This window comes from Panicum virgatum, chromosome 9K (assembly GCF_016808335.1).
Source record: "Panicum virgatum strain AP13 chromosome 9K, P.virgatum_v5, whole genome shotgun sequence".
In the NCBI taxonomy this organism is placed as follows: domain Eukaryota; kingdom Viridiplantae; phylum Streptophyta; class Magnoliopsida; order Poales; family Poaceae; genus Panicum; species Panicum virgatum.
The window spans coordinates 11903141-11930531 of NC_053144.1; the positions used below are offsets into that span (position 1 = coordinate 11903141).

Sequence of the window (27391 nt, forward strand, 5' to 3'; positions counted from 1 at the left end):
TATGTACGAGGCAGCTTGCCGTGGAAGCAGGAACTTTCTGGAACACGGCGGTTCCGATCAAAGAGGCGAAAGAGACAGCACATAGAGTCGCGCGGCCCCACCACGGTCCCCCATCCCGTTTCCCGGCTCTGCCCCTGCCTCCGTTGCGAGGGTATAGGACGGGGCCGCCCTTGCCTTCGCGCTGAAGGACCAGGGGCAGAACCGGGCATGGCAGCCGGCCCAGATTCGTTGCTTCGCCGGCCTCTGGACGCGATCGCGATCCGCCTTTCTTCTCATCATCGTACTCCAGTAGTGTCGTTAGCAGCCTTCGCCATGGTCGTTATATATGCTCCGCCCGCCGCTCTGCGCACAAGTTGAGCTTCACTACGAGCGAGAGCTTAGGGTTCGGCCTTATGTCTTCGCGCGGTGGTGGCGGGGGCGGCCGGCGGGGCGGCCGAGGCGAGCACGGAGGAGGCCGTGGAGGTGGGGGTGGCGGCCCAGGGCGAGGCCGAGGCCGAATCGCCGGGGAGCTCGGCGGCGGCCGAGATGGCGTTCCGGCGCGAGGCGGGCGTGGGGGCGGCGCCGGTGAGAGAGGGGGCCACCCCTTCCACGGGGCCCAGGTGGTCGGCGGGCGAGGTGGGCAGCACTATGGCGCCGCCGCCGCCGCTGCTCAGGGGCGCTGGCAGGTGGCCGCGCCGTCGGCGTCGACGTCGCTGCCAGCCGCCGAGGTAGAGGCGCTGAGTGGCGAGGTCGAGAGGAGGGTGGTGGTCGCGGAGGGCGCCGTGGGGGCGCCGGCGTCGGCACCGACGCAGGAGCCTGCGGCTGCCGCGGCGCAGGTTGAGACGGAAGGGATGTCGTCGATGCAGCAGGCTGCTGGCCAGGCGGCTCAGGTGGTGGAGGCTGCGCCTGCTGGGAGGCTGCCTCCGGCGTCGAGCAAGGCGCTAGTGTTCCCCGCGCGGCCGGGGTACGGGACGGTCGGCCGGAGGTGCCGCGTGCGCGCCAACCATTTCCTCGTGCGCGTCGCCGACACGGAGATCTACCATTACGATGTAGGCGCACGGGCTCTCTCTCTCTCTGTGTGTGTGTGTGTGTGTGTGTGGGTGTGGGGGGTGGGGGTGGGGGTGGGGGGGGGGGGGGGGGGGGTTACACTGTCGGACCAGCAGCTAATATGTTTCATCAGTGTGCCGTTTTCTGGCAGTGTTATTACTGAATGAATGATCCTATCGATCGTGTACACATAGAGCTGTGTTATTTTTGTTCTTATAAATGATCGACCAGCTCCATATATATATACACACTCCTACTTTTGTATGTAAAATGAGTTTCAAATTGGGTTCATGACAAACCTGGGTCAAAAGCCTGCCATATTTCGGCGCTTGCGTCAAGTTTATTCCTACGTTATCTTGACTCAAGTGCATTAATCTCTATACTTTTTACTTGTGCAGGTGGTGATTACTCCAGAATCAAAGTCGCGGGAAAGAAACCGATGGATTAGCCTTGTTTGGTTTCAAAGCGCTACCTAGCGCTACAAAAGAATCTCGCATGCATGGTGTACTAAATGAAGTCTATTTACAAAACCTTTTCAGAGATGGATGTAACTTTTCGCGATGAATCTAATGATGGTAATTAATTGATGATTTGCTACAGTGATGCTACAGTAATCATCCTCTAATCGCGCGGTCAAAGGCCTCATTAGATTCTTTAGGGTCACTAGCGCGGGGTTCTGGAATTGGTTTTGTAAACTGACTTTATTTGACACCGTAATTAATGGTCAAAGTGGCACTATTCACTAGCGCTAGAATCCTAGCGCGCATCCAAACAAGGCCATTGTTAATGAACTCGTTGAATTGCACAAGCAGTACTTGGATGGGCGACTGCCTGTTTATGATGGTAAAAAGGGCCTTTTCACTGCTGGTCCACTCCCATTCAAAACCAAAGAATTTGTTCTGAAACTAACAAATCCCGAGAGAGCAAACCAGGGGTATATTTTTTTGCTTCTCATACAAGAACATGTTTTCTTTTCATTTGTTTTTGTTGTGTTGATCCTTGTCTTCCTGCCTACAGTGAGAAAGAGTACAAGGTAACCATAAAAGATGCGGCAAAAATAGATATGTACAGCCTTAATGAGTTCTTGGCTGGTAGGCAGAGGGAACTGCCACAGGATACTATCCAAGCCCTTGATATTGCTCTGAGGCATTGTCCGAGTGCAAGGTAATTATAACACATTCATGCACATTTCATGAGTGCCAGTCATCAGCTTAAGCTGTGCCAGATGGGCAGGTGTATATGATCCTTTTTCAACAAGTTCTGGGTCTTTTCTTTTCTTTTCAAAACCGTGATAGGTATGTTTCCATCTCAAGCTCATTTTTCTCACAAGCCTTTGGACATGGAGGTGAGATTGGGAGTGGTGTGGAATGCTGGAGGGGCTACTATCAAAGTTTACGCGCTACACAGATGGGGTTGTCCCTAAATATTGGTATAGTTGTGTGGTTAACTCTTTGCGTCTTAAATACACGTATTCTCATCATTTACTTGGAAGTCATAGATGTACTATCTATATGTGCACTATTAAAGTGTAACAATCTCAATATAAAGCTTTCAAATTGTTTTCTTCTGGATTATATTGGGAATAATGTATTATACCTACATTCATGGTGCCCTTTGTAACTTAGTCATCAAAAGGTATAAGTTAGGGCGGCCTGTTACAGGACTATACTTTTTTTTTGTACCAGGCAAGTGTGCTCTATACCATGTTTAAAATTTTTGTGCATGTTTCAAGGATTTCCAGGTACCAAATGTCTGGTACTTTAAATAACATTATATAGATAGATTGTATATCTTCTTTTATTATTAGCCAATTACACAGATGCACAAGTTATTAGTTTAGAGATTGTACTCATATGCTGCATATGAGTACAAGTTAGGACTATACTCATATGCAGCATGCTCATGATTTATTGTTTAATATGCACTTAGTAGTTTCTTGTTAATTTAATTGGATGAACAAGTTACTAAATGTGAATTTAAATGTGTAATTAATTTAATTTGATGGCACAATAGTTAGCATTATTTTTCCTAATTAAAATTCAGATACAATAATAATCTTACAATGGAGTAAAGCTAGAATAGGATTACTTGCAAAAAAGGAAAGGCTTATTTTGTTTTAGTTTGGATTTTATTTGATTTCTTAATTTTTCAAGTTAGTAACTTTAGCTCTTAATAATAGTAAGGGTCTACTCAGTTGAGTATAAATATTTCCCCCTGATAATCAGAAAATATAATATAGGTAACCACAACATTTTTTTAATCTTGATACTTCATAGAAATCTTATTTTGTAAGATGAGATTTGAATTACATCATCTTGCTTTACTGTATAAAAAGTGAGTTTCAATGTTAACCGGTAGCTGCGTGATGAAATTCACCTATTTTTCTTTCAGATATTTCTGCAACTGCATTTTACAAGGCTCAACCAATTATAGACTTTGCATTGGAGTATCTCAACATCTGTGATGCTTCAAGGCAGTTGACTGACCAGGATCGCCTAAAAGTATGGACCATGATGCCTTTACTTTGGACTCATTTAACTCTTTTGTTATATGGTTTGGTTGCATCATTGCTGTTTCTCTTTAGCTGAAGAAAGCGCTCAAAGGAGTCCGGGTTGTGGCAACACACCGCCGTGATAAATCTGTCCGCTACAGGATTACAGGACTAACCGCAATTCCCTTGAATGATTTAACGTATGTATTCAATTCTAGTTGATCTTACTTTCCTTACATTATGCTTTGTTCTCTTTTTAATCACACTGTATATTTATGTTTGCTTATACAGGTTTGATCAAGATGGGACAAGGGTTTCAGTTGTCCAGTACTTTAAATGCCAGTATAATCACTGTTTGAAATGCATTCACTGGCCATGCCTTCAAGCTGGAAGTGATAGCAGGCCAATATATTTACCCATGGAGGTCATGATTATGTCCTCATCTTTCTTGTTACTTTCATAGTACTATGATACAGGACATCTGTTTTGATTCAATATTTTTGTCAGAAATCTTCAAGATACATATGTTATGTATGCAGGTTTGCAATATACTTGAAGGGCAACGCTATTCTAGAAAGCTAAATGAGCGCCAAGTCACGAGCATCCTGAGGATGGCATGCGAGCGACCTACTCAAAGGCAGAATAGCATTTTAGAGGTGAATCTCATAACTATCCGATCTTTGACCCTGTCCCCCTTTTACATGCATTGTGGCATTCACTATTTGTGCATTTAAAGAAGTTCCTACTCTCTTTTATCTTTTCAGGTAGTTAGTAGGAACAACTACGGTAATGATTACTGCGCCAAAGAATTTGGCATTAAGGTGACAAATCAACTTGCCTTGGTTGATGCTCGTGTGCTGCCAGCTCCAAGGGTAAATTTGTTCGTTTTATGGGCTGCACTATTTATATTTTGATCTGTTGTTTCGGCTATCCTATACCGATGGTCATTTATTTCCATTTAAGCTTAAATACCATGATTCTGGGCGAGAAAAGGTGTGTAATCCATTGATTGGTCAATGGAATATGAACAACAAGGTATTGGGCGTTCTATTTCTTTCTGAGCTCCACTTTTATTCAACCGCACCATCATTTTCGTTTTGTTTTGGTGAGATTTTAATTCCATGCCTACTTGCAAATTTTGTTGGTGACAACTTCTATTACCTACTGATGGAGGGAATAATTGCTGTATTCCTCCAACCCTAAAAGGGTGGGTATATATAATACCTACACATGGGCCTCTATACACATGGGCTCAATATACTCCAACACCCTCCCCCCGCAGTCTGAACTATCGGCGCAGCGGTGTTCAAGACTGGACAACAAGAAAGCTAACACCCCCCGCAGTCTGAACAACCGACGCAGCGGTATTCAAGACTGGACAAGATGAGAGTCAAGTAGAGTACAAAGGGCTAATACCCCCTGCAGCCACAACTAGCCACCGGCTACGTTGAGGCTGGATCGAAACTCCGAGAAGGTCGACGAGGGCAGCCCCTTAGTGAAGATGTCAGCAAACTGGGAGGTAGTCGTGGCATGGAGTACCCGAACATCGCCGATGGCGACTCTGTCGCGCACGAAGTGTAGGTCGATCTCCACGTGCTTCGTCCGCTGATGATGGATGGGGTTGGTGGAGAGATACACGGCGCTGATGTTGTCGCAGTAGACAAGCGTGCTCTTGGCGAGCGGGCTGTGGAGCTCCGCCAAGAGCTGTCGTAGCTAGGACGCCTCAGCCACGCCGTTAGCGACAGCCCGGTACTCCGCCTCGGCACTGGAGCGGGAGACAACCGGCTGCCGCTTGGACGACCAGGAGACCAGGTTGCCGCCCAGGAAGACGGCGTAGCCGGAAGTGGAGCGACGAGTGTCCGGGCAGCCAGCCCAGTCAGCGTCGGTGTAGACCACCAGCTCAGCAGAGGACGAGCGGTGAAGCACCAGACCGAGGTCCACAGTGCCACGGACGTACCGGAGTAGACGCTTCAGCGCAGCAAGGTGTGACTCCCGGGGATCATGCATATGGAGACAGACCTGCTGAATAGCGTTGGTGAGGTCTGGCCTGGTGAAGGTGAGGTACTGCAAAGCGCCGGCCAGACTCCGGTAGGCAGTAGGATCAGCCACCGGATCACCCAGATCAGCAGACAGCTTCACCTGAGTGTCGACAGGAGTGGAGCAGGGCTTTCAATCAGTCATCCCAGTCCGCTCCAGGATATCGAGGGCGTACTGCCGCTGGTGAAGGAGAAGACCAGATGGGCGAGGCTCAACAGTGACGCCCAATAAGTGGTGGAGCTGACCAAGATCCTTCATAGCGAACTCCTGCTGTAGAGAGGAGATGACACTCTGAAGTAACTGGTGACTGGAGGCTGTGAGCACAATATCATCGACGTATAGCAGCAGATAGCCAGTCTCATCCCCATGGCGGTAGACGAAGAGAGACGTGTCAGACTTGGCCTCGGTGAACCTCAATGTCAGCAAGAATGTGGCGAACCGAGAGTACCAAGCCCGAGGAGCCTGCTTCAGTCCATAGAGAGACTTGTTGAGCCGGCAGACCATATCCGGACGACTCGAGTCCACAAATCCCGCTGGCTGAGAGCAGTAGACAGTCTCTGACAAGGTGCCGTGAAGAAACGCATTCTTCACGTCCAGCTGGTGCACAGGCCAAGAGCGCGAGAGCGCAAGCGACGCCGGTGTCGACGCCGAACGATGCCGGTACATCTGCACCGGCTCAGCGTACCGCTGCGGCGCCGTGGGAGACACCGGGTCCGCGCGCGGCACGACCGGAGGTCCGGGGCCGCGCGTGGCGCGACCGCGGGCACCGGGACCGCGCTCGGCTGTTGGCGCTCCTTAAGTATCCATTTTATCCCCTGTTTAACCTTGATAATGGCATGAATTTAATATCAAAATCACTAACCATCCTAACCTCGGCCCAATTATTGGTCGTTTTCGCGTTTGCACATATATTTTGGAGGTACTTCATTTTTGCAGGTTTTTGACCAATTTTGGAGCATGAAATGGCGAGGTCCACGATTACGCGATGACACGAAGAATGACGAAGGCCAAAGCCCGAACAAAGAATCGAAGGCCATGATGATTAGAGGCACGTTCATGCACATCCACCCTCCAATGAAGCCCAAAAGACAAAGCCCACAAGATAAGATCGAGATACTTCGGGGCTAAGCAAAGCAAAGAGATATTTAAGGAAGAATTTTCCATCCTATCCTTCTCCTCGAAGAAATCTCGATGATAACGACGTCTAAAGGGGTGCAATCGTGAAAAACATAAACTCTAGAAGATTCCAGGAGACTGGGGAGAAAGTTTTTTTTTTGATAACAACTGGGGAGAAAGTTGAGCACAATCCGGCGAAGGAAAGTCGCAGGCCGGCCGGCCTAGGCTCATTGGGCCGGCCGGCCCAGACCTTTTTTAGGTCGGTTTGACCTCCCCTTTGACCGAGGGTTCCCTGAGGCTATTTAAAGACCCCTCCCCAAGGTTCACACAGAGACCAATTCGGGAGACGACGCCAAGGAGCTGAGAAGATAGAGGGACACCTCTCGGAGAGCCGAGGGTCGTGCTAGTTGTCTAGGGTTTGCCCTAGCCGACGTGGGAACCTTGCAAGGAAGACCACGTCGGAGTTCTGGAGCTAGGATCATCAAGATCAAGGTAGGGCCCCGGTTGTGATCTTGTGATGTACTATCATTCATGGTGAAGTTATTTGTGTTTCCGAATGTTTAGCGACCATGTTCTCCTCTTTCGATTTCGTTCTTTTCTTTGGGTTCGCTTGATCTTAGATCTATTATCGAGATAGATCACTTAGCATGATCTTATAGTCATGGTGGCTAGAGGTTTATGACGGAACTACCAAAGGGGGTTCGACTTGCTTCAGGGTATCTCGTTGAAAGGGGTGGCGTCGTGACAGGCCGTTGCCACTTAGTAGGTTGAGTATCGAGGGATCGGATTGGAGATTTTGGGTTTAAAAGGCTTTTCATTGAGATTCACATCTACCTTACTTCACTTTATCTAGCTGGAACTACAACATATGCATGATCTAGGTGATCTAGATTGGTTATCTCTAGTTTTCTCTTGCTACCTTCGGTGTTTGTCGTGTTTTTAGTAGATTAGATTTGTTTTCACCATCTCACACAAAGGAATCTCTATGCTAGTAGATTGTTTCTTGTCTCTTTGGTTCTGTGGATTGATAAACCTTGGGGGAATACTCTAACGGAAAAGCTACACGAAACCGTGCGTTTGCGGTATATAAATCAGGGGCGCTAAGGAGCGTCAACAAGCTTTTCTGGCGCCGTTACCGGGGAACCATCGATTTAAGATCCAATCTTACTTGCATTCGTAAATATTTCTTGATTTTCCTTTTTGACCTTTTTAGATCTCTTATTTTTCTGAGCTAACTAAAAAAACGGATCTATTCCACGAAAATCAATCTAATCTAGAGTTTTCTTTATTTTTCTTTATTTTTCTTTTATATTTTAGATCTTGTATATTCATCTTTTAGATCTCGTATATATTTTTTCTTTTTCACTAACCCCTAACAGGAGATGGACGGGAGCCTCTCCAATAAACCCGAAAATTTTGTGGATGATCCAGAAAAAATTTACAGGCAAAGGAGACGAGAAGCACGATCAAGGAAGCCGGAACTAGTAGATCTAAAAGTTGAAGCCGACGATTCATCGTCTTCACCTCAAGCAACTCCACCAACAAGTCCAAAGGAGGCGCCACTTCACCAAGGGATGGCGCTACCGGAGCCAGAGCGTACGATCGGAGAGCTATGCACTCCGGACGTTCGGGACTTGCCGATCCAAAATCTCGACAACATCAGAGTTCCGTTCGAGATCAAGACTTCAATCATAAGGATGGTGCAAAGCTCGCCCTTCACTGGAAAAGAAGACGCTAATCTACATCTTCAAGCGTTCCTCCAACTATGCCGCACCTTCGACGTGCAAGGGATGGCTCAATATCAAATAAGAGCGAGGCTCTTTCCGTTCTCTCTACTTGGGAGAGCGCTGCAATGGTTTTATTCTCTACCACCGCACACGGTGCAAAATTGGGAGTCCTTGATGAAAGAGTTCATGACGGAGTTCTACTCGCCGGGTAAGACCCAGATTCTGCGCAACAAGATTGCAACATTCGCGCAAGCCCCGACGGAGACTATTGCGGAAGCCTATGAGCGCTTCAACGACTACATCAGCGCCATACCTCATCACAAGTTCTCAAGGGAGGATGTGGTCCAAAAGTTCTATCAAGGCCTCACTACTGCATCAAGGGGATCATTGACGCATCGGCCGGAGGTTCTATCATTGAGCTCACGCTTACTCAAGTTTTCAAGCTATTCAAGAAGGTGGTGGACAATGACGCATGGGCATCATCGGGGCGCCTACAACCACTCCAAGCCGTGGGCGCCGCGAAGAGTGTATTACAAGTGGAACGCGAAGAAGTGCTAGAAGGGAAGATCGACTTGCTCATGAGAAGGTTGGAGAAGATGGAAGTGGAAAAAAGAGAAGCCCAAGCTATTGATTTAAAGGCGGCCGAAGCAAGGTCTACATGTGAAGAATGTGGAGAGTACGGCCATGTGCAAAAGAATTGCCCGGAGGAAGCCAAGATGCTCGACTACATGAAGAAGGGAGAATGGATTCCGCCGACCAATTTCCGCTACGGGCAAGGTAGACCCCAATTTAATGCAAGCTCTTCCATTCAAAACTTGGTGCCTCTTCGTATACAATTGAAGGAGTTCATGGAGGAGCAAGGCAAGATCAACAAGGACACCATCACCAAGTTCAAGGCTATGGACAAGATCTTGGAGAACATTGATGGCATGGTGACGGAGGTCGGGAGCTCTAACCTTCAAGTACTCAACATGATGAAGATGCTAGAAACGCAAGTAGCCCAGCTTGCCGGATGCTTATCTAGCAACGAAGGAAAATTACCCGGGCAACCTCAAAGTCCGGAGACGGCAAAGACAATTCAAACTCGCTCGGGAAAGGAGACCGAAGAACCCGAACATGCAGCGGGAGCAAGGAAGCCTAAGCCAAGAGTTGAAGTGGAGACCATCATCAAGGAGAAGGCACCTACTCCTATGCCAGAGATAGTCACCGAAGAGGCGGAGTTTGAGCTAGATGATATAGACACCAAGATTCTACCGCCAAGGCCATCATCACATGAAGATGAGCAGTTTAACAAATTTGTTGACATGGTACGCAGGTTGAGCATCAATATGCCGCTCTTGGACGCTCTACAAGTTCCGATGTATTCTTGCTACTTCAAAGACATGGGAAACAAGCCCGAGATACCGCCAAGCACTATCAAGCTAACCGAGGAATGTAGCGCGGCAATCGCTAATGAAGCTCCTGAAAAGAAGAGGGACCCCGGATGTCCTACCATCCCGTGTTCCATTGGATCTCTTATGTTCGAAAGAGCACTTTGTGATCTCGGTGCAAGTGTGAGCGTCATGCCAAAGAATGTGTTCGAGAAGCTACGCTTACCGGAGCCGGAACCCACCGCCATGTGCCTAGAGTTAGCGGACAATTCCGTTCGCTATCCTTTGGGAATCGCCGAAGACGTGCCCGTGAAGATTGGAGAACACTTAGTCCCCGTTGACTTTGTGATTCTCGATATGGGAGAAGGGAGCAAGGCGCCTCTCATACCTGGGAGGCCTTTCCTCAAGACCGCAAGGGCGAACATCGACGTTGGCAAGGGGGAGATAAAGTTCGACATCAATGGCACCACAAGCGAATTCAAGTTTCGTCCACGCCTCGAGATATGCAACATGATCAATGTAAAATATGTTCCGCCTCACCGCCGTGTCACAAAGGAGAAGCCAAAGAAAGAAGAGGAGCCGAACAAGAAGGAAGCGAAGAAGGAGATAGAAGTCGTCGCGTCCATCGCGACAAAGAAGATCGTTGCACCCGTCAAGAAGAAAGCTAAAAGCCCGCGTGTGAAGACCAAAAAGAAGACTAACGTAGAAGACAAATCCGCACCAAGGATTGTGCGGAAGTGGGTACCCAAGACTGCAGCGCCATCACCGAGCGTTGGTCCGAAGTGAAGAAGAAGAAAGTCTCGCTATAGACTATAAACGAAGCGCCTTGCCGGGAGTTCAACCCGTTTGTCGAGTCAAGAATAAAGCTGCCGGGAGGACAACCCGCGAAAAGTTTAGGTAAGTGAGTCGAGAATTTTGCTACGCAAGAACATGATATACTTTTGAACAATTGGTAGTTCGGTCAAACAATTCGATTTGGATTTTATTCGCTCGGTCATTCCAATGTTATTTCTTATTTTAAACCAATGACATGAGCCATCCTATGATTTATTTGCCTCTTCTTGAGAAAGCCACATCCAAAATTCCATACCTATTTTTGGCGACCGTCCTGTCCATGATGGCCGGACCAAGTTGAGATAAAACACACGAGTAGAGCCGCGCTATGTTTATATTACTTAAATTCTTGATGCGTAGGTTCGCACAAACATAGAGAGAATTTTCAGTTTCATTACCATAGGACTAGAATTTTCCTAACCTTAATTATTCTCTTTTTCAAAATTCTCTCTCATTTTGGCAAAAATTAGAACCTAAACCCAAGACCCACGGTTGAATTCGAGATTGTTTGCTATCAATTCATGAAAGTGAACGGTTCCGGTGCAACCAAAATTAATGTAGTCGGGAAATATTTTTCGACTTACAAATGTAAAGATGTTTCAATTCCCCTCTAATTATTCATTTAAACTCATTGCATGCTTTGAGTCAATTCTGAAATTTCGAAGTTAGAGGAGGATTAAACATCTAAGCATGATTTGGAAAGGGTTTATGTGCTTGATTAACACCCATTGATCAAAGTGAGTTCACGGGAAAGAGTTGTGCTCTCTACCTACCACCACATGCAAATAATTCAAAGGAGGGAGCAGCCATGCATGGGAAGGACATGTGATTTTCAGCAAAGATGGCACCATGTGATGAATGATTAAGCATGGGACAAGGTGAATGGCACAAAGTGGAGGAATAATGTTGCAAGTGGATATCAAAGGCAAAGAAGGAGTGGTTCACATGATTGGGGCGGTGTAAAGCATACAAGATGTACTGGACAGAAGCAAATAATTGCACTAGGAAGCCACCAGAGAAAATTGAAGTGGAGAGGAACCAGAAATGCCCTAGGCCGGCCGGCCCCAAGGCCCTAGGCCGGCCGGCCTGTCCCCTATTTAAGCCCTCTGGTGCTCCCCTTTGGAAGGTATACTCCTCACTCATTTCCTTATGTTCACTCATTTCCTTATGTTCTTCAAGTTCTTTGCCCAGAAACATCAGTTAGAGCCCTGAAAAATTCGTCCACCAAAATCTACTCCAAAAATCTCAGAAAATTCACCACAATTCCTAGTTTGTTCCACTCTTCGATATATTGATTCTCCCGCCGGCAAGAAATCCCCGATGTGTTTGTTTTTGAGTGTATGCAGTAAGGAGTCACCATGAGTGGCCTCATGAAGTTCATCGCCGGGAGGAGAAGGATGCGTTCATCAACATCCGACGCATCGGCAAGTTCTTCGCGGAGGCACTCGGTCTCCGAGTCTCCGCGGAGCATGGAGGAAAACCCCGCACCGAGGAGCGACATGTTGCTCCTTGGTGGGATGAGAGACCCGAGAAGCTCCTCCATGAGATTCACCGAAGGGATGCCACCTCCTCCACGGCGTTCGACAAGGTCATCCGCACCACCACCATACAAGCCTAAGAATTCAGAATATGGGTTTATTATCTTGTCGAAAGAAGAAGAAGAAAGGCTCAAGTTCATGAAGGGAAGACTACGAGCAAATTATGATTTTGATGATGAAGCATTGGTGAAGCTGGGATTTGATCATGGCATCTATGAGCTATTGGAGAACATCGGTTGGAAGTTATTTTTCGACGGTGTCACAGTTGATATGCAAGAAGAAGTGGCTCTTGAGATGTTCATGACATTAGAAAAATCAACAAAAGTGGTGGATGATGAAGAAGTTCCATGTCTGAAATTTAGGCTCAAGAATAAAGAGAAAGTAATCACCTATGGAGAAATAGGAAGCTTGCTCGGATTCAAAAGTAATGCATATGAAATGGTCCAAGTTGAAGATGGAGAGCTTGATGAATTTTGGACAAAAATAACAAAAGATGTCAACCGCCAAAGGAAAAATATAAGTAATGTGACCCTCCAAATATTCCACTCTTGGTTGAGCAAGAGAATTCTCGGGAGGATGAGAGAATCGAAGGTCACCGACCAAGAATTAAATTGGATGTATGTAGCATTGATGAAGAAGCAAGTAATTGATCCCACCAACATCATGGTTGAAAAGTGGCTTTGTGAAGCATCATCCGGCACGGGAGAAGTTGGTTCGGGATGTTATCTCACAATGATAGCCCGAGCCATGAATCCGAGTTTACGAGGGATCCAAAAATTTTATGTCCCGGGAAGAGATATTGGGATTGATCATTTGAGGCAAGGCCATTATATCGGAGGGGATGAAAAGAAGGGATTTACTATTTCTGAGATGGATATTTCTCTCCCCGATCAAAGGCTAAAATTATTTGCAAGTGGGAGGACTGATTGGCGATTTGAAAATATTGGGAAAAAGGTGAAGAAATCAAAAAGAGGAAGGTTAATTGAAGGGACATCGGCATCGGCACAACAAGAAGACTTGGAAGTAAACCTTCCACCGCCAAGTTCTGCTTATTGGAGGAATGAATTTCAAGGTGCATCAAGTGGACAGGGATACCCGCAAGGATGGACGAGTCAATGGGAATGAGGCCAAGAACAAGCATGGGGGCACGCTGCGGCGGCACCCCCACCATTTAGCAACTACGACTACCCACCCTCGTCATATCAAGGAGAGATGCCCGACCCGTCATTTGGAGCACAATATTTTGACCTCCCTCAACCAGAACAAGGAATGAGAATTATGGGTGCTTATGCGAGAAGAAACATGGAAGATATAGATGACATCCGGATGCATACAACCCAACTAGAAGATGGAACTGCAAGAATTGCATATCAAATAGGACTTCTACGCCTGGCGCCACCGGAACAATTTAATGGAGGAGCATTTCAGCAGTATTATGATCAAGGATACAACGCAAGAGCCAATCAAGGAGATTGATCGACGGCATGACCATGAATAAAATGCTCGCACGTGTGGTTTGGATTTTCTATTTCTTTTCATTTATTTTCAGCATGTGTGCAAGTTTGTGTGTGCGTAGCAATTTTCTGTTTTATTTATTTCAGCATGTGTGCAATTTGTTTTCTTTTGTCTTCATCACCATGATAAATAAATGCACCACCTACGCTTTAATGTTATGGTTAGTAATGATGATAGAAAGTTTGTGCCATGTTAAAATATGATGATCGTTGCCGCTTTGTCTACTTTCTTGTGCTTGGTTTATGCATGATTAAACTAATGCTCTCTCTAACATGATCTGAAAATTAATTAAATGCCGGCTAATTCAATTGTGGAGGTTATGATAAATTAAGACACATATTTTTTATTTTATTCTTGCTCTCTTACTTAAGCTTGTCAAGGAAAATTTAATTTGGATTTAATTTTGAGCTAACCTTGTCAATGATATCTTTTGCAATTGCTCTACCCTTCTACAGGCCTAAATGATATATCATAACAAACCATAGCGCAAGAATTATTTTCAGGTGAATTAATTCAGGATTTATCTTCTTTGGTACGAGACTAAGAAGCTGACCATTCCGTATTTTTGCGTACCTCTCTTTTGCTAGCCATTCTATCCATGCATTGTGAGTTTCTATACCGGGAACATCGCAAACCTCGCTGGATATCCACTCCTAACCAAAAACATCTTTTTGTGAAACACCTCCTTGACCACAACCTATATATTGAGTATATATATTTATTTCGACGGCAAAACAGTGGAATCAAAAACAAAATTCAGTAAAACATAAGCTTGGGAAGCATCAAAGAGTTCGCAGAAGAAAAATTCGAAGAGGTGGAGGCCTACAGGCAGTAGGCCGGCCGGCTCAACACCCCTAGGCTAGCCGGCCTGCCCCTTTTCCTCCTCTGTTGGCTTCAATCTTTCACGAGGAGATGCTCCCTTGAATTCCAAAGTTATGTCCAGAGAATTGATAAAGGTTTTGTGCACTCACTCCATCAAGTTATCATCACTTCATTGCTTGAGGACAAGCAAAAGTTCAAGCATGGGGGGAGGTGGAGTAAGTGCATTGTGTTGCCAATGGTTCTGAGGAGCAAAAAGAAAGAAAGAAAAGAAAAAAAGAAAGAGATAAAAGAAAAAAATGAATGATGATGAAAAGCTCCTCAGTCTCGTTTGCTTCATTAAACTCTAGATACTTTGAAGATTATTCTATAATTAATTATTCCAACCATGTGCAATCCGATAACAAGGACTTCAGTCGTGCCTTGGGATCAACCGTTGCCATTTGCACATGTCCACCATCTAAAGTGTGTGTTCCATTCTCTCCCTCTCCATAAAGAAATTATTTTCCAATGGTCTTTTTGACGAGTCTCGTTAAATCCATAAGAAGTATTTCTCGTTTTGATAATATCTTGATTATAATAGCTTTTGTTAGGACTAAATTTTCCAGAGCTCCAGATAAAGCCTCACACATACATATGAGAGAAAGAAAGGAGAGAGTTTTAGCAAGATTGAGAGACAAGATGAGCCGAGAGTTTCCATGAGCAAATTGCAATGAGGTTTGAATTATTGATCTTGGTTTAGCATTACTTATGGAACTTACTTTCTTAATTCTGAGACTTGTTTAATTTTGAGAGCATGTGCTTAATAATTGTGGGGAAGCATTTAACTTGTATCTACCTTCCACATTGAAAAAGCTGGTTACAACTTGAATTATTAATTGCAAAATATTTTTTGGGAGCATTGTGTTTTCTCGTGTACGATCAAGTGCAGGGATTGGACACTGAAAGGCAGCGCTGATTTTTATCAAAGACTTACTTGAGGACGAGCAAGGTTTAAGCATGGGGGGAATGTTGGCGCTCCTTAAGTATTCATTTTATCCCCTGTTTAACTTTGATAATGGCATGAATTTAATATCAAAATCACTAACCATCCTAACCTCGGCCCAATTATTGGTCGTTTTCGCGTTTGCACATATATTTTGGAGGTACTTCGTTTTTGCAAGTTTTTGACCAATTTTGGAGCATGAAATGGTGAGGCCCACGATCACGCGATGACACGAAGAATGACGAAGGCCAAAGCCCGAGCAAAGGATCGAAGGCCATGATGATTAGAGGCCCGTTCATGCACATCCACCCTCCAATGAAGCCCAAAAGACAAAGCCCACAAGATAAGATCGAGATACTTCGGGGCTAAGCAAAGTAAAGAGATATTTAAGAAAGGATTTTCCATCCTATCCTTCTCCTCGAAGAAATCTCGAAGATAACGACGTCTAAAGGGGTGCAATCGTGAAAGACATAAACTCTAGAAGATTTCAGGAGACTTGGGGAGAAAGTTGAGCACAATCCGGCGAAGGAAAGTCCCAGGCCGGCCGGCCTAGGCTCATTGGGCCGGCCGGCCCAGACCTTTTTTTAGGTCGGTTCGACCTCCCCTTTGACCGAGGGTTCCCTGAGGCTATTTAAAGACCCTCCCCAAGGTTCACGCAGAGATCAATTCGGGAGACGACGCCAAGGAGCAGAGAAGATAGAGGGACACCTCTCGGAGAGCCGAGGGTCGTGCTAGTTGTCTAGGGTTTGCCCTAGCCGACGTGGGAACCTTGCAAGGAAGACCACGTCAGAGTTCTGGAGCTAGGATCATCAAGATCAAGGTAGGGCCCTGGTTGTGATCTTGTGATGTACTATCATTCATGGTGAAGTTATTTGTGTTTCCGAATGTTTAGCGACCATGTTCTCTTTCGATATCGTTTTTTTCTTTGGGTTCGCTTCATCTTAGATCTATTATCGAGATAGATAACTTAGCATGATCTTGTAGTCATGGTGGCTAGAGGTTCATGGCGGAACTACCAAAGGGGATTCGACTTGCTTCAGGGTATCTCGTTGAAAGGGGTGGCGTCGTGACAGGCCGTTGCCACTTAGTAGGTTGGGTATCGAGGAATCGGATTGGAGATTTTGAGTTTAAAGAGGCTTTTCATTGAGATTCACATCTACCTTACTTCGCTTTATCTAGCTGGAACTACAACATATGCATGATCTAGGTGATCTAGATTGGTTATCTCTAGCTTTCTCTTGCTACCTTCGGTGTTTGTCCTGTTTTTAGAAGATTAGATTTGTTTTCACCATCAAACACAAAGAAATCTCTATGCTAGTAGATTGTTTCTTGTCTCTTTGGTTCCGTGGATTGATAAACCTTGGGGGAATACTCTAAGGGAAAAGCTACACGAAACCGTGCGCTTGCGGTATATAAATCGGGGGCGCTAAGGAGCGTCAACAAGCTTTTCTGGCGTCGTTGCCGGGGAACCATCGATTTAAGATCCAATCTTACTTGCATTCGTAAATATTTCTTGATTTTCCTTTTTGACCTTTTTAGATCTCTTATTTTTCTGAGCTAACTAAAAAAACGGATCTATTCCACAAAAATCAATCTAATCTAGAGTTTTCTTTATTTTGCTTTATTTTTCTTTTATATTTTAGATCTTGTATATTCATCTTTTAGATCTCGTATATATTTTTTCTTTTTCACTAACCCCTAATAGGAGATGGACGGGAGCCTCTCCAACAAACCCGAAAATTTTGTGGATGATCCAGAAAAAATTTACAGGCAAAGGAGACGAGAAGCACGATCAAGGAAGCCGGAACTAGTAGATCCAAAAGTTGAAGCCGACGATTCATCGTCTTCACCTCAAGCAACTCCACCAACAAGTCCAAAGGAGGCGCCACTTCACCAGGGATGGCGCTACCGGAGCCAGAGCGTACGATCGGAGAGCTATGCACTCCGGACGTTCGGGACTTGCCGATCCAAAATCTCGACAACATCGGAGTTCCTTTCGAGATCAAGACTTCAATCATAAGGATGGTGCAAAGCTCGCCCTTCACTGGAAAAGAAGACGCTAATCTACATCTTCAAGCGTTCCTCCAACTATGCCGCACCTTCGACATGCAAGGGATGACTCAAGATCAAACAAGAGCGAGGCTCTTTCCGTTCTCTCTACTTGGGAGAGCGCTGCAATGGTTTTATTCTCTACCACCGCACACGGTGCAAAATTGGAAGTCTTTGATGAAAGAGTTCATGACGGAGTTCTACTCGCCGGGCAAGACCCAAATTCTGCGCAACAAGATTGCAACATCGGAAGTGGTGCCGGTGCGCCGGGAAAACCTGCAGGAAAAGGACAGACAGGTAACGGTGGCTGAACCACCGGGTCAGCCTTTAACAGAGACGCCAGCTCGGGATCAGAAGAAGGTGTGGAGGAGGTGGAGTATGGGAAATCCGACTCGTCGAAGATGACATGTCGGGAGATCAGAACGCGGCGAGATGTGAGGTCAAAGCGTTGGTACCCCTTGTGGTTAGGGGAGTACCCGAGGAACACACAACGAGTCGAGCGGGGTGCCAGCTTGTGAGAAGCGGTGGCGGAGATGTTAGGGTAACACGCACACCCGAAGACCCGAAGGTGGTCGTAGCGAGGAGGGGTACCGAAAAGAGCGTGGTGTCGAGTGGGAGCAGGAGAAGCAGTGGACGGAAGGCGGTTGAGCAGGTAGGTGGCGGTGTGGAGGCTCTCAGCCCAGAAGCGCGGGGGGAGATAAGCCTGGATCAGAAGGGTGCGCACGACGTCGTTCGTCGTGCGAATCATCCGCTCAGTCTTGCCATTCTGAGAAGAGGTATACGAACAAGACATACGCCGCTGAACACTCCGAGACAGAAAGAAAGACCCGGAGGTGTAGTTATCGAACTCCCGCCCGTTGTCACACTGGACGGCCTTAACGGTGAGGCCGAACTGAGTAGACACCCAGGCAAAGAACTGAAGGAGGGTGGGGAAGGTCTCAGACTTGGCGCGCAAAGGGAAAGTCCAAGAGTAATGAGAAAAATCATCAACAATGACCAGATAATATTTATAGCCAAACATGCTGAGTACAGGAGATGTCCACAGGTCACAGTGAATGAGATCAAAAGCATGCGTAGCATGCGAAGAAGAAAAAGAAAACGGAAGTCTAACATGACGACCTAACTGGCACGCATGACAGAGGTGCTCAGCAGGAGCCCTAGTACATGGAACATCGGTACTACGGCTGAGCTGAGCCAAAATGTCGCGGCCGGGGTGACCAAGCCGGCGGTGCCAGGTGGTGGAAGAAGGCGCCACGGCAAAAGCAGTAGACGAAGAAGCCGAAGGCAAGGCAGCGGAAGAAGGAAGCCGAAGAGTGTAAAGGGGCCCCGGGCTGTCACATCGGAGGAGCGGACGCCGGGAAGCCGAATCCTTCACAGTAAGACCAGAGGAGTCAAATTCGATAGAACAGGAGTTGTCAGCAGTAAACTGGCGAATAGAAAGAAGGTTGTGAACCATTTGAGGAGCAACAAAAACATTAGAAAGACGAGGAGCAGAACCCACGGCGGTGACAGGAAGGCAAGACCCATCACCAACCATGATAGAAGAAGGACAAGCGGGGTGTGGGGGTCGGACAGAAGAGAATACCAGCATCTGGAGTGGTGTGGAACGAGACACCCGAGTCGGCGATCCACTCGGTGCTGGCCGGCGGCGTCAGTCCCATGGTATTGAAGGACTGCGCCAGTGCGGCTTGGTCCGACACCCCAGGCCAGGTCGGCTGCTGGCTGGGCTGAGCGGGCGGAGTCCAGGATGGCGCGAAGAGAGGAGTAGCGCCAGTGAACATGGCCGTCGGCTGGAGCTGAGGACGAGGCCCCCCTCCCGGACCCTGGAACGGCCACATCGAGATGCGCCCTGACCATGGGTTGCTGAAGGATGGCTAGGGCGTACCTCCAGGGGCAGGGGCAGGGTCAGGAGCGGGAGCTGGAGCCGGTGTCGGTGCGCCCCGACGGCCCCCACCGGTACTGGTACCCCAGAAACAGGGCCACCGGATCCGCCACCGCCACCACTTCTCCCTCGGCGGCGACGTCCACGGCCAACCCCTCCTCCGGTCTGCCCGGCGGGAGCAGCACCGAGCAGGGAGGTGGCAGGAGCAGTGGAGGAGGTCGGTGGAGCAGCAACGAACACGGAGGGGGTGGGCGAGGACGATCCGGGCGCGAGACCCCTGGTGATCTCCTCGAGGGCGAGGTCGTCCCGGACCTGCAGGAAGGTGGGGAAGGGCCTCTGACGGGCGATCCAGCCCTTCAGGTGGTCGTAGGTGCTGCTCAGGCCCCACAGGACATTGAGCACCAAGACCCGATCGGACACTAGATCTCCTCGAGGGCGAGGTCGTCCCGGACCTGCAGGAAGGTGGGGAAGGGCCTCTGACGGGCGATCCAGCCCTTCAGGTGGTCGTAGGTGCTGCTCAGGCCCCGCAGGACATTAAGCACCAAGACCCGATCGGACACTGGATCCCCGAGGTCGTGAAGAGCATCGGCCATGCTCTTCATCCGCCGGCAGTACTCACCGACAGAGAGGTCTCCCTACACGAAGGTGCGGAAGGTGGCGTCGAGCTGGAGGGTGCGGTACTCGGCGTTGCCGAGGAACTGGCCCTCGAGCGCCACCCAGGCCTGCCGCGCGGTGCCGCCGTGGACCCTGACGAGGTCCTGAAGATCCAGGGAGATGGTCCCGAAGATCCAGGACATGGCGATGCTGTCGAGGCGCAGCCACGCCACGTCCCGCGCCTCGATCGGCAAGTCGACGAGGACGTGGTCGTCGAGGGCGTAGCGGCGGAGGGCGAGCAGAACCTGGTCCCACCAACGGCCGTAGGAGGAGGACGCGGTGTCGAGGAGGACGGAGACCAGGTCCCTGATGTTCTGGACCCCGGCGGCCTGGAGGTGGAGCTGGGCGACCATGGGGTCGGTCGGGTCGTACCGGGCTCCAGATCCAGCGGGCGGCGCCTGGCGTGAGGAATAGGCGCCTGGCTCGGTGTCGACGGACAGCTGGCCGGAGGATGCGCGGAGGAAGCGCTCCGACTCGGCGACCCGGAAAGCGGAGGCGTCGGCCGCGGCGCGCTCGCGCTCCTAGGTGAGGGCTGTCACGCGGACCCGCTCCTGGGCCGCCGAAGCCTCCGACTTGGCGGCGAGGAGGGCCGCGGCAAGAGCGGCGTCGGCCTGCTGCCCGCGGAGAGCGGCGGCGGAGAGCGGCGCATCCGCAGGCGACATCCCGAGCCGGGTCCACGCGGCATCAGGCACGGCATCGGTGGCGGGCCGCTTGCCCGCGGCGACAGCGGCGCGGTGGGCCACAGCGGCGGCGGCGGGATCCTGCAGCAGCTGTGCCGCTGCCCGCATGACGGCCGGATCGACGGCGGCGCGGTGGGCGGCGGCGGCCTGCTCAGCTTCGGCGCTCCCTCCAGCAGCAGCAACCGCGGCGCGCTCGGCATCCGCGGTGCTCCCGGCGAACACAGGATGGGGCAGTGGCGGCCCAGGGGGCACCGACCCATGGGGAGGAAACCCAGGGGGCGGCCCAGGAAGGGGCGGCTCATCACCCGTGCGGGGCAGGGGAGTCGTAGAGTCGACGTCCGCCGCGCCCCCAGTAGGCGGATCGAGCGCCTCCAGGGCGACGGCCGCTCCCCCAGCAGGAGATCCGCACCCCCCACCCCGCCGCGCCCGCGCGCGCACCAGCGGCGGCGGCGGCAGGAGCAGGCAGGGGACCCCGATGGATGCAGGCGTTCCAGGCGGCGGCGGACCAGGCGGGGCTCGGAGCAGAGGAAGGGAGGGGTGGGAAGGAGGAGAGGGAAAGGGAGGAGGAGGAGGCCGGCGGCCAGCCGGCCATGAGCCGGCGGCGGCGGGCAACAGAGGAGCCGGCGGCGGCTGGCCACAGAGGAGAGAGGAGAGGTAAAAACCTAAGCTAATGATACCATGATGGAGGGAATAATTGTTATATTTCTCCAACCCTAGAAGGATGGGTATATATAATACCTACACATGGGCCTCTAGATAGGCCTCTATACACATGGGCTCAATATACTCCAACACCTACTTAGGCATAAGTACCCATTGGTTAAGAAGTGTAGTCATTGTTAGCTTTACATATCTTTGTTGGTCAAGCATCTTTTTTGGGTGTATTTCACAGATATTGATCAATGGAGGATTCATTAAGTACTGGACTTGTGTGACTTTTGCTTCTCGCTTGCATCTGAATGATGTCAGGATGTTTTGCAACAACCTGGTCGGTGTGTGCAATAATATGGGCATGGTAAACATGTAACATTTCATTGTTTACTCCATTCAAGTTATCTATGCTGGTTTGTCATTTCTTTTCGTTTTGTGTGGTAGCAAATGAATGGGAGGCCATGTGTTGACATTGTGCAAGTACGCCCAGATAACTTAGAAGCTGCACTAAGAAATATACATGGTCAATCTGCAGAAGTGATTTCTCAACAAGGCGTGACTGGGCAGCAGCTTGAGTTGGTAATCATAGTATTACCAGATGCAAATGCAAGTGTTTTCTATGGTAATTAGCACGCCAAATGCCGTTCAAAATTTATAGAATTTGTTATTGGCTAAATATTTTTTTATATCTTCTTGTCATCCTAAATTCCAGTTTGCATTTCTTTCATGTGCAGGAAGGGCAAAACGGCTTTGTGAAACTGAGCTCGGTGCAATAACTCAGTGTTATGTGCCTAAGAATGTTCAGAAAGGTGGCCAACAGTATCTCCAAAACCTGGCCCTTAAAATTAATGTCAAGGTAAGGTGAACCTAGTCAGTCTGATATGGCCTTATATGCAATGCATCTTCGAGTTTCCTTACACTGCTCAAAATTTGCACATAGGTTGGTGGCCGCAATACAGTTCTTGAAGATGCATTGCATAGGAGGATGCATTTGTTAACAGATTTGCCTACAATAATCTTTGGAGCTGATGTTACCCACCCAGCTCCAGGGGAGGATGCATCTCCTTCTATTGCAGCGGTTTGTATTTTAGTTTGCCTCCCTTTACTTTATTTGATCTTAGCTTGATCTGTGTTATGATATTAACTTGATTTGTTATGTGATAGGTTGTTGCATCAATGGATTGGCCGGAAGTTTCGAAGTACATATGCTTGGTGTCTTCTCAAGGTCATAGAGAAGAGATCATAACTGATCTCTTCACGCAAGTGAAGGATCCACAAAAGGGACTTATCCATGGTGGAATGATCAGGCATGTTGGTTGTCTAATAACTCTGCTATTCTTTCAGTGAACCATCTATGTTTTCCTTCTTAAAGGAAAAATGTTCCTGCAGGGAACTGCTGGTGTCGTTCTATAGGGCAAATGGGAAACGCAAACCTGGAAGGATAATTTTTTATCGGTCCGTACAGGCAATTATATCTGCTATTTTTAATTATGTTTGTTCTTAACTTAAAACTCATTTACTTCTTGAATGGAAAGGCAGAGCACCTGCCAAATTCCCTGAAATTCTAGACATCTTCGCAGGAACGTCGGGGCTTAGGACAAACTTGGCAAAGTGCTTGATCTCCCCAATCTGGTGTGATCTAGAGAGCACGGTGACGCTCCTCACCAATTTCCCTGCAACAGTTGAACCCTTTCCCATTCGTTACCTTGGTATACCTCTGGGTATAACAAGCCTCACGAAGAATGATTTGCAACCTCTGGTGGATCGTGTGGCAAATCGTCTGTCGTCCTGGAAGGCAGGGTTTCTTACCAAGGCCGGCAGAGTCGTGCTGATCAAGAGCACACTTTCGGCCATCCCCACACACACGGCCCTTGCTATTAACCTCTCTCCGTGGGTGATCAAATGCATCGATAATTGTAGACGAAATTTTCTGTGGAAAGGATCCAAGGAGGCCAAAGGTGGACACTGCTTGCTGGCTTGGCCCCGCGTATGTAGGCCGACTGAGCTTGGTGGACTTGGGATTGTTGATCTACAGAAGTTTGGGTATGCTCTACGTATGAGATGGCTCTGGCTGAGGAGAACTGACCACCTAAGGCCATGGCTGGAGCTTCCTGCTGAGGGTGAGCGCCTTGTGGAGGCGATGTTTCAGGCTTCAATTTATGTGGAGTTGGGTGACGGCAAGAAGGCGCTTTTTTGGACAGATCGTTGGTTGCAAGGTCAATCCTTGCTAGACCTGGCGCCCTGCTTATGTAACGCTGTTGGTTCTCGTTGCAAGCAGCAACGAACAGTCGCAGACGCTTTGCTCGATGACAAATGGATCAGTGATATCTCTGGGGCTCTCACCGTTCAGGTTTTATTGGAATATCTGCAAACTTGGGATCACGTGAGGCAGATCAATCTCACTGCGGATCAGCCGGATACGATTTGCTGGAGGTGGACTTCGGATAGGGTCTTCTCCACCTCCTCGGCTTATTCGACGTTCTTCATTGGACAGCACCCAGTTGAGGGAGCCAAGCTGCTCCGCAGGGCGCGAGCTCCGGCAAAGTGCAAGTTCTTCATTTGGCTCGTCATCCATGACAGGTGCTGGACCGCCGCTCGTAGGAAAAGACGGGGGCTGCAGGATGATGACATTTGCGTGCTCTGTGACCAATCCTCTGAAACTATCTATCATCTTTTGCTTTCATGCACTTTCTCTCGTGAAGTATGGTTTCAGGTTTTGCGCCGGTTGGGATATGAGCGACTTTTGCATCAGGCTCAGTCTGATTACATCCTGGATTGGTGGGCACATGCACGGAAGCTGCTTCCCAAAATTTGGCGTCGGGGATTTGACTCTCTAGCGGTGCTCATTTGTTGGCTTCTGTGGAAGGAAAGAAATGATAGAACTTTTAATCGCCGAAGTCACACGGTCGATGATGTAGTGAGAAGGGTCTTTGATGAGATCATCACTTGGTCACAAGCTGGGTTTAGACAGTTAGAATCGTTTGCAGTTTTAGGTGTGCCAGGTCGCGAAAATTTGGCCTTGTAATAGGGACCGAGGAGAACGCTTAGGACCGGTCCCAACTGTGACTGGTTCCTTTTGTAGCTACTTTCTTTCTTCCTCTTAATGAAAAACGTGCTCAGGCACGGTCGCGAAAAAAAAATTCCCTGAAAAATTAAGAAAACAACTCATTGTTTCCTTGACTTGCAGAGATGGTGTTAGTGAAGGTCAGTTTAGCCAGGTCTTGCTTTATGAAGTGGATGCGATTCGCAAGGTGCTTTTTGTCTGTCTTATTCGTTTCTTATGTATTTACGTTTGAGGTTTTCCTGCCTTTTTTATGTGATTCTGCTTATATTTGTATTGCTGCACTCAGGCATGTGCTAGCTTGGAAGAGGGCTACCTGCCTCCAGTTACATTCATTGTGGTGCAAAAGCGGCATCACACACGGCTTTTTCCTGAAGATCATCATGCACGGGATCAGACAGATCGAAGTGGAAATATTCTGCCAGGTAAAATAAATTTTCTGTGGCGCAATTGATCTTGATTCTGATGAAGCCTAATTATTAGTTGTGGCTAATAATTGCATTGTGTTCTCAGGAACTGTTGTTGACACAAAGATATGCCATCCAAGCGGATTCGACTTCTACCTATGTAGTCATGCTGGCATTCAGGTAAACGGATGCTCGATCATGTCACTTGTGTAGTGAAAACTCTGCTTAGTATTTCTGTATTTGTCCTGTCATCCTGTGACAGGGAACGAGTCGCCCAACACACTACCATGTTTTGTTTGACGAGAATAATTTCACGGCTGATGCATTGCAGACGTTGACTTACAATCTGTGCTACACGTAAGCATTTTTTACCACTCGTCTTATATCCTTAACGTCCCTCTAGGTACATTGTTACCTTCCCAGCTGGCCACCAAATTTTATCCCATCTTTTCAGGTATGCGCGATGCACAAGATCGGTTTCTATAGGTAGGCAATTGGCCTGCAACTTTGTCTTCAGCCGCTGGTTCCCCACATCTCTGTATTGTGTCCTTTCAGTCTAACGAACCAATTCTGCTCTGTCTGTTGTGAACAGTTCCCCCAGCATATTATGCGCACCTAGCGGCTTTCCGTGCGCGCCACTACTTGGATGACGGCCTCTCTGACCAGGGATCGTCTTCAGCAGCGACCTCTCGGCCACACGATCATGCCGTCCCGGTGAAGCAGCTGCCCAAAGTGAAGGAGAACGTCAGGCAGTTCATGTTCTACTGCTGAAGTTTGGATGCCTGGTTCCCTGCAAGAACTGGCATCATGTCACCGCTTTTGTGGTCATGAAACTCCAGGTCGAGTACTTCTCCTGTGGTGTAAATGGCACTCAGTTCCAGATTATCTTGTGGACAACTCATCCATCGAATGGTTGCAAGTCGCCCAAGTGGCTGCCTTCCTCTTCTAGTCTTCAAATCTGTCTGCTGGATTTCCCAAATTCAGAATGATTTTGAGAGCTTCTAGTTGCAACCTTGTAGGTGCTGCATCTGGATTTGCTGGCTCTGGAACGCTTTGACTTCCTGGATAGTGTAAATATATGATGAATGAACCTGTTAAATCATCGGGCTCTTTGTTGCATATGGGGCACGCAATGTCCGAGTCATCGTCTCGTCACCGCCATCCACGCGGCATTAGCACTGATTCTCTAGATTTGAAATGAATGGAGGATCACCTGTCCTTGACGCAAATCCATCTTTCATTCAACAATATTTCTAAAAAGAACTCTCGGTTTGGTTGTGGCTTGTTGCCTTGCCATTGGCCAAGTGCGAACAGAGAGTTGGAGACTACCCCGAATGGCTGAGAAGCCGGTGCGCTTATCCGGCCATGAAACGCCCCGGAAACAACGCTGCTCCGGCTCAACAGGTCGCTGCCGGGAGTATTCTAGCGCCATTATTGGCGGGAACCGGCTGACTCGAGAGTTTAGATCGGCGTCGTCCTTTGAAGATTCTCACACGGCTTGGTCAGAGAAAGAGACGCTGGTGCCTGCTGACGGGCTGACAGAGAGATTCAGTTTTTTTTTTATAAAAAAAAGGAGATAACTCTGTTTCCTTGAAAGCAAATCAAGGTCCGGTACGACAGAGATATTCAGTTGAATATTCATGTGTGATTGCTCGGGTATTTTCGTTGGCAACTTATCGGCAGCCAGCATCGTTGACTGCTTGTGGCAAGGCTGAACTCTGAAGAAGGTCTGGGCGTCTAAACCCGGTAGTTGGGGAAATCATCAGTTCCCTCGTAGATAGGTCGTGAGTAATTAGATCCACAACGCCATGACTCGAGAGTTTCTCCGTGCGGGGCAGACTGCAGGAGAGTGGCACATCAAGTGTGAACCCTGAACCTGAAGCGCTGAAGTGTAACATGGACGGCCTGAGTCTTTCCTAGAAGCATGTTGCGCGTATCTTTTTTTAGATAAAAGAATTTTTCAATATTCCAGCCTCTACAACACAATGTGAAATATCCGGCCATTATTACAATAGAGAACCAAGTATATGGAGAGAAAAAAGCTAAATTTAGCAAACAGCTTATTATAAACGAAGTCTATTACTAAACCGCCACCCATTTCTTGCGAAGATCTCCATAACTATGGGCTCCAAAACTCGACAATTCTCTGATATAGTAATCTTGTCCTCCTCTTTCTGAAGCAAAGTCCAAAATCTTATCCAGTATGTCGCCCTGAAAAGGATCTGCAAACAAAGTTGTGGGTTCACTTTATCAAAAACAATATCGTTTCTACTTAGCCACATGGCCCAACAAATAGCACTTACACCTGTAAGTATTAAACTATTTTCCTTCCACCTAATCCCTTAGCCAAGTCCCAAACATATGAATAACATTGTTAGGTTTTTTAAGGCCAAAGGTGGTATGAATTATTCTCCAAATTAATCTAGCCATATGACACTAAAAAAGAGATGTTGTATAGTTTCATTATTACTACAATAACAACATTTCTCATTCTCGTGCCAATTCATCTAACTAGATTATCTTTAGTTAGAATAACCCCCCGGTGAAGG

At 48.1% G+C, this 27391-nt stretch overlaps 1 protein-coding gene across 3 annotated transcripts; it reads left to right on the forward strand.

Moving 5' to 3' along the window:
• The first annotated feature begins 293 nt into the window (after window positions 1-293).
• Window positions 294-26113, forward strand: LOC120648329 (protein argonaute 12-like). 3 transcript variants are annotated; one of them, XR_005664902.1, is made up of 24 exons: window positions 300-1028; window positions 1425-1469; window positions 1806-1960; window positions 2044-2190; window positions 2322-2455; window positions 3418-3527; window positions 3611-3717; window positions 3809-3941; window positions 4057-4173; window positions 4282-4389; window positions 4481-4552; window positions 21616-21738; window positions 21819-21996; window positions 22109-22230; window positions 22315-22452; window positions 22539-22681; window positions 22764-22829; window positions 24562-24625; window positions 24725-24860; window positions 24949-25022; window positions 25105-25199; window positions 25297-25328; window positions 25435-25681; window positions 25862-26113. XR_005664902.1 is itself a non-coding variant. In XM_039925065.1 (23 exons), the coding sequence occupies exons 1-23, from the start codon at window positions 393-395 to the stop codon at window positions 25611-25613; spliced, it is 3114 nt and encodes a 1037-aa protein (XP_039780999.1). In that variant the 5' UTR covers window positions 300-392; the 3' UTR covers window positions 25614-25961. The 3 variants fall into 3 exon arrangements, 2 of the variants coding, with proteins under 2 accessions (XP_039781001.1, XP_039780999.1); XM_039925065.1 differs by having other exon boundaries at window positions 25435-25961; XM_039925067.1 differs by lacking the exons at window positions 25105-25199; window positions 25862-26113 and having other exon boundaries at window positions 294-1028; window positions 25246-25328; window positions 25435-25783.
• The last annotated feature ends 1278 nt before the right edge of the window (window positions 26114-27391 follow it).

What these genes read in the sequence shown, in the direction of transcription:
- LOC120648329 (XM_039925065.1), top strand. Translation starts at nt 393, where the DNA reads ATGTCTTCGCGCGGTGGTGGCGGGGGCGGCCGGCGGGGCGGCCGAGGC. An exon ending in AAGTGGAAATATTCTGCCAG is followed by an intron (nt 24,861 to 24,948) that starts GTAAAATAAATT and finishes TTGTGTTCTCAG; the next exon opens with GAACTGTTGTTGACACAAAG. An exon ending in GTAGTCATGCTGGCATTCAG is followed by an intron (nt 25,023 to 25,104) that starts GTAAACGGATGC and finishes ATCCTGTGACAG; the next exon opens with GGAACGAGTCGCCCAACACA.